Source organism: Megalops cyprinoides, chromosome 10 (assembly GCF_013368585.1).
Source record: "Megalops cyprinoides isolate fMegCyp1 chromosome 10, fMegCyp1.pri, whole genome shotgun sequence".
NCBI classification, from domain to species: domain Eukaryota; kingdom Metazoa; phylum Chordata; class Actinopteri; order Elopiformes; family Megalopidae; genus Megalops; species Megalops cyprinoides.
Genome location: NC_050592.1, coordinates 755,216 through 762,500, shown reverse-complemented (window position 1 = coordinate 762,500; position 7,285 = coordinate 755,216). Strand labels below are relative to the sequence as shown.

At 48.9% G+C, this 7,285-nt stretch overlaps 1 protein-coding gene across 1 annotated transcript in view; it reads right to left on the bottom strand.

Annotated features, from left to right (window-relative positions):
• The window catches only part of LOC118784334 (tryptase-like), a 7,926-nt gene extending 5,143 nt beyond the window's left edge, over nt 1-2,783 (bottom strand). The window contains exons 1-3 of the mRNA XM_036538540.1: nt 2,732-2,783; nt 1,218-1,409; nt 371-472 (exon numbers count right to left, since the gene is read on the bottom strand). Coding sequence (XP_036394433.1) covers nt 371-472; nt 1,218-1,409; nt 2,732-2,783 — 346 coding nt within the window. The remainder of the gene's footprint in view (nt 1-370; nt 473-1,217; nt 1,410-2,731) is intronic.
• Nucleotides 2,784-7,285: the final 4,502 nt, after the last annotated feature.

The window sequence follows — 7,285 nt, the reverse complement described above, 5'->3', positions numbered from 1 at the left end:
GCGCAGAACAGAGCACTTTAAACCTGCATAAGTCAGTGGCTGAGCCAGTGCAAGGCCTTTACCTGAACTGAGATTCCCTGTTTGGTTAACTGGATGCTTGGCGAGAAAGGGAGGTAGAGCTGTTCCGCTGCAGTTCAGATTGCTGCCACATGGTGGCGACATGTCCCGCAGTTTGGAGGGGAAGCACACAAACTTTACTGATGGTGAGACCAGAAAGAGAAATGACAGTTAACATATGAGAAGAGGGAGAAAAATGATTTTAAAAACCTTTTCTTTAGGGATTTATTTTTGGGGATATTTTGGAGGGGAGGGGTGACCAGAAATGACACTAGACCCCCATCTCACCAGAGTGGAGGGTGCAGGTGTGTACCTGTGATGGCCAGGCCGACAAGCAGGGTGATGAAGAGGGGCAGGAGGGCAGTTAGCAGCATCAGGCGTGGGGGGCAGGGGGGAGAGAGTGGAGCTGCATTCTCTGAGGGGAGGAGAGGAGAGAAACACACTACCACTCTGCCACTCTGCAACATCACCAGCAGCAAAGCACGGCTTTACCAAAATCACTGCAGTTACCGACTCCGATCAGAGTAAACTCGTTTAGTTACTACAGCAGGTTTCCACTGATCATTGCACCTGTGAGCCTGTCTGCTGTGTCTCTGTGTTGGAAGGTCTGCATTCTGCATTACATACTGTTCCATTCTCTAGTTGTGTGTTTAATTATAGCTGTAAGCTGAAATAAATACATAACACCCAACAACCCTGAGACCTTGACAGACAGCCCCAGAGACAGCAGTCACTCAGCAGAGCCATACACTCCCACTACACACTCTCTCTGCACACCCCCTTCAACACACTCCCACTACACACTCTCTCTGCACACTCTCTCTGCACACCCCCTTCAACACACTCCCACTACACACTCCCACTACACACTCTCTCTGCACACTGCCTCTGCACACTCCCTCTACACACTGTCTCTACACTCTCTCTCTACACACTCCCACTACACACTCTCTCTGCACACCCCCTTCAACACACTCCCTCTACACACTCCCACTACACACTCTCTCTGCACACTGCCTCTACACACACTTTTCCTGCACACTGTCTCTACACACACTTTTCCTGCACACTCCTTCTACACACTGTCTCCACACTGTCTCTGCACACTCTCATACAGCAGATAGTTCCTCTGCACCTCTTCAGGCAGGAATGAGTCCTACCTGCGTCTGTCGAGTCTTTGGGTAAGGAGATGCTGACGGACTCCTCCCCCACGGTCCCCGCCTCGGCCGGCTCTCCAGCGGGGGGAGGAGGGGGCGGGATCTCCACTGAGGCCGGTCGCTGGGATACGGCATGCAGCTGGGGGGGCGGGGCTTGGATCGGGTCCGTTTGGGAGGGCTGTGATTGGGCTGTCTCTGCAGCGGGGGGGTGGGGGGGAACTGGGGCTGTGTGAGTGGGTGGGGGCAAGGGGGGTTCAGTCAGCGATTGTGGGGTCGGGAGTATTTCTGTGAGCTGGGGTGAGAATTGGGGTTCGGCTGTGAGGACGATCTGATATATTTGAGGGGTTTCCGGGGAAAGGGGGATATGGGTTGTTGTGTGAAATACCTTTTGGACGGGGGGAACCTCAGGTAGCTGGGGGGCTGTGAGTGACTGCTCTGGGGGGGGCAGTTCCAGTGTTCCAGAGTGAGGTGGTGCTGATTCTAGCCGCCCAGGAAAAAATGGTAGAAGGGCAGAGGCAACAGAGTGTATGGGGGGTATTTGTATTATCTCTGATGAAAGGTTCAGGTTTCCTTTGAATAAAGAAATGCATATGAACATATTAAAAACATGTAGGATATGTTATAAAATACAACAGATGCCTTAACAAGCAAATACATTAATTCATTACACAAGCACATTAAATATGAAATAATTTGTGTGAGTCTGATTATCACATAAATACATAACATTTGTACTGCAGTACATTTTGGTATCGCTGTCTGTGAAGGGTCTTTGAATTACACACTGCTCTCATTACACACTGCTCTCATCAGTCTTACATTTGAATTACACACTGCTCTCATTACACACTGCTCTCATTACACACTGCTCTCATTAGTCTTAATTGAACTGAATTACACCTTCAGAAGCTGCACAGATGAGACAGTACACAGCCTATGAGGCTGCAGAAAAGCTCTCTCAGAATTTTTTTACCCCTTTCCAAATCTGCAGTTTGGATGTGAGGACCTGCCAGTTAAATTCTGTTTTGATGAGGATAGTTAATAATAAACTGGAAAAGAGAACCGATGCCTAAGTGCTTAATGAGTAGCAATGAAACGATTGATTGAGGAAACTGAGGCCTTGCAGTGGAATAATTGTTTAACTGATGGCGTGCAGATGAGGCTATGTTGCCCTCTTGCTGCTGGAGGAATGAACTACATGACAGAGCACAAATGGAGGAAACTCTGGGCCATGCTAACGAAGGCTGCATGGCGATGTTCTGTGAGACTCAATCAATCAATCAGTTCAATTAAATCAACTCAATAAATTCAAACTTGCCTTATAGTCAATAAAGAATACATAAGCATATATATGAACATGTAAGAAGATTTAAAATAATGAGGACGTTATCTTACATGAGCAGGCAAGCACAGTGTGACACACAGATGCACACGCACAGTCTCTGACATCATGTTCATCAACGGCAGCATCAAACGCACGTCAGAGGAATACAGAGCGCTACAGCCGCCAGCCTTACCTGACAGAGCGACAGGCAGGAGAATCAGTCCGCTGCACGGAGGATCAGGCATTTCCTCTGTACTGCACCCCCCGTCAGATTCCTGCATGGCTTTTCGGGTGCAGCTACAGCGCCATAACTTTGAGAAGACTTCACAAAAACATCACAGAGCCCTTTTCAGCTCCACATCATTTTAACGATGACCGAGTGTCCCTGGACACGTCCCGCTCTGTAAACCCCTGCTCTGCTTTAATCCATGTGGCAAAGATCAGACTGGAAAGGTGCCTCTTTCCTCAGCCTGCTATTACCCTCTCTGAGACCTCTCTCACCTTACTGTCCCTCTCCCCCTCTCCCAGGTCCCTCACCTTAACCACAAAGCATCCCACTCTTACCTCACCTGCTCCTGTCCTCCTGCCCTGTCTCTCCCCCTCTCTTTCTCTCTCTTCCTCCTGCTCTGTCTCTCCCCCTCTCTTTCTCTCTCTTTCTCTCTTGTCCTTCTGTCCTCTCTCCCCCTCTCTTTCTCTCTCTTTCTCTCTCGTCCTCTCTCTCTCTCTCTCTCTCCCCCTCTCTCTCTCTCTTCCTCCTGTCCTGTCTCTCCCCCTCTCTTTCTCTCTCTTTCTCTCTCTTCCTCCTGACCCTAACCCCTCTGAGGGCTGCATAATGCACAGCAGTAACAGATCTGGCTCCATCATAGAGGCTCATGAAAGATGCAGAGCCTTAATTGTGAGTTTGGGTCAGAGATTAACAGGAGAGCAGGTAGGATATACAGTGTCACTGAGTCACTCAGGCATACAGGCACTCCAGGAAGGGCAAGCGGATACACTTCCTGGTTTTGGTGTCAATTTTTTCAAAGACTGGCCATTGATGCACTGCAAGTTTTTTGCTCAATGAAACCAGGATAAAGTGACACGAGCACACTCAGCTCACACTGAGTGTCATCACAGTGTGTGTGTCTGTGCGCGCGTGTGTGTGTGTGTGTGTCTGTGCGCGTGTGCGTGTGTGTGTGTGTGTGTTTGTGTCTGTGTGTGTGTGCGTGTGCGTGTGTGTGTGCGTGTATGTGTGCATGCGTGTGTGTTTGTGTGCATGCGTGTGTGTGTGCATGCATGTGTGTGTGTGCGTGCGTGTGTGTTTGTGTGCATGCGTGTTTGTGTGCGTGTGCGTGTGTGTGTGCATGCGTGTGTGTGTGCATGCGTGTGTGTGTGCATGCGTGTGTGTTTGTCCAGCTCCGTGAATCCTGTTTCAGATGGGCAGGGTGACTGTCAGGCCTCTCACATTACTGTTCCAGACAGTGTTAGGTGCTGGCTAACAGACCATGAAGGGGGAAGGGCTTGAGAATGGAAAAAAACTGATGAAAAGTGGGCCAATGGCCAAGCACAAAGGGGAGGATCTGAATAAAAACATGAGAGATATGATGAAAGACAGTGAAATAGCAGTGCAGTGCCAGTTTAAAGCTTTTTCCAAAATGAAAGACAGCATCTAATGACATTGACATGGCAGTCTAGTGCTCCTGTCACCCTGGACCCCATGAAAGTCAGAAATGGTATTGAAGGCTATGAATATTATATTATATATTATTTCATTTCTAAGCTGACATCCTTGTCCAGAACAATTTCTATAGCTTACTTTTTACATGAGGCACTGAAGCAACTCGAGTATTCAGTATTAAAGGAGTCGAAAAGGACAGGCCTGCAGCTTTCACAGGGAGAAGAATGATAGTAAAAAGTATAACTTTATTCTTATACTTTCAGGGTGAAGAGAAAAGAGGCCAAATCCACCAGGCCATTGTCACTGCAAAAAGACAGGACAACCAAGCAGCAAGCACTATGCCAGCACATGATGGCACCCTTTGCAGAAACAGCAGGAGGAACAGCTAGTTATGCTTAACCAAAGGCAGGTGAGGGATACAGTAACCTTTGCAGAGATCACCCACAAACAGCAGGAAAGGTGAAGGTATCTTTCTCACTCACAGCCAAATGCCCTGCACATGTGTATAACTGACCTCTAGATTCAATTAACATTTTGATAAAGGAAAATTATTTATTTCTTTTCCTCACAAACATAGCTTGGTCAATTAAAACGTAATTGAAATCAATGAAATAGTTGAAGGAAAAACATGTATTAAAAAAACATAATTGGAAATTCTGTGTGGGTCCAGGTTAAGGACGAATATTGATTGAATGCAGAAGACAGTGTCTTGCTTTCAAAGTGTATTTTGTGCTGCTTTGATTCCTCCTTGGCTGTTGCTCCCAGTTTAAAGGCATTAAAGCGCCTGTGTAATGAGCTCCACGTCCGCACCTCTGTTATGAAACTGAGCTCTCCAGGGGTTTCCCGGCACAACACAGACACTTAATCCTGTTCACACATCTTCAGCCTGACGAGAAGCTCCACCTTTTGCCTCTCTTACTTATCCAGTCTGTATATGAGTAGCGTGTAACCCTGCCAGCGTGTAACCCTGGCATTATGATTGGAATAACGGACACCGACATTATTATACAAAGATACAACTGATAAAATGTGCTGAATAGACAGCTGGTCAAAAGATCTGTTTTGTCACTAGATCCCTAGTAACATGTAACATGATGCAAGTCACTCTGAATAAGAGCAGCAGCTAAATAATGCCAATGATCTAATGCAATGTAAGAGTCTCGGGGAGGTGCTGAGTCTTGATTTACTTGATAGCATACGCCTTTGATTTGTCCTGAAGATGCAGAGAACATTTGACCAACCCCCACCCCCACCCCCAGCCACACCCCCACCCCCACCCCCAGCCGCACCCACACCCACACCCCCAGCCGCACCCACACCCACACCCCCAGCCGCACCCACACCCACACCCCCAGCCGCACCCACACCCCCACCCCCACCCCCAGCCGCACCCACACCCCCACCCCCACCCCCACCCCCACCCCCACCCCCAGCCGCACCCACACCCCCACCCCCACCTCCAAATCCAACTCCAAGGACATTCTGATGCACACTGTTCATCTTTTGTAATTTTTGAAGACAAATGATGAAACGGATGAAGTGCTGTTGACATGAAAAGTCACATTTTTTCTTATCCAACCCATTTATTTTGTAAGCACTCTTATAAAAGGTCTCTCATAATACCCACTCTTATAAAACGCCTCTCCTCTGCCCTTAGAATTCGATTGTAGGGTGTGAATGCCGTGGTTTGTTGAATATATGCATCAGTGCTTCTGGAAATCAAAAGCTCTCACCATCAGCACAGCACAGCCTTGTTTGCCAGGGGGTTGTTTGTTATTCTTTTTCAGCTTTCAGGTTTTTCCTTCAAGAGTGAACAGGTTGGAACGGGATGTTTTTCAGGAGGAAGAAGTGTGTGCTTCTCTCTGCACTCACCAGCTCACAGCGGTGGGGAGGCCTTCGCACTTTAACCCTGAGCCTCCACCTGTCCCGTACACACACTTTACCTGCACTGAAAAAGCACAGGTGAGCCTCCACCTGTCCCGTACACACACTTTACCTGCACTGAAAAAGCACAGGTAATTCCTGTGCAGAGGCCTCCACCTTTCTACAGACATCCCAGAATGCATCACGTGTGCTGGCAGGCAGACTGATAACAGCCGTGATAACATGCACCGAGGAAACCCTTCAGACAGCAGTCATGGATTTTACCAGCCAGCTAATTCCTAATGTTGCACCAGTATAAACTGCTTGAATGGAAAACCAACAGAAATATGGTTGAAGTAAAATAGCAGTGATACTTTAATAGGTTTCTCTGTACAATAATTCCATGTGTACACAAATGACTGGGTTTGCAAAAGCAGCTGTACAGATATTTCCGGCCTGAACCACACCGAACTCTGATCCTGACTGTAGCTCTGTGCCTGGCTTCATCTTTGCTGTAGGTTTCTTGGTGGTTTCTGCTTTTTTTGGCTGCCTTTTAGCAGAGAGGTCTTATGTCATCGCTCTTTCCCTCCCTCTTCCTCTCTCTCTCTCCCTCTCTCTCCCTCTCTCCCCCCCTCCCTCTCTCCCTCCTTCTCCCTTTCTCTCTCTCTCTCTCCCTCCCTCTCTCTCTGCCTCTCTCTCCTTCTCCCTTTCTCTCTCTCTCCCTCTCCCCCCCTCCCTCTCTCCCTCCTTCTCCCTTTCTCTCTCTCTCTCTCCCTCTCTCCCTCTCTCCCCCCTCCCTCTCTCTCTCCTTCTCCCTTTCTCCCTCTCTCTCCCTCTCTCCCTCTCTCCCTCCTTCTCCCTTTCTCTCGCTCTCTCACTCCCTCTCTCTCTCACTCCCTCTCTCTCTCCCTCCTTCTCCCTTCCTCCCTCTCTCTCCCTCTCTCTCCCCTCCCTCTCTCCCTCCTTCTCCCTTTCTCTCACTCTCTCCCTCCCTCTCTCTCACCCTATCTCCCTCCTTCTCCCTTTCTCTCTCTCTCTCCCTCCCTCTCTCTCAACCTATCTCTCTCCTTCTCCCTTTCTCTCTCTCTCTCTCTCCCTCTCTCCCCCCTCCCTCTCTCTCTCCTTCTCCCTTTCTCTCTCTCTCTCCCTCTCTCCCCCCTCCCTCTCTCTCTCCTTCTCCCTTTCTCTCGCTCTCTCCCTCCCTCTCTCTCACCCTCCCTCTCCCGC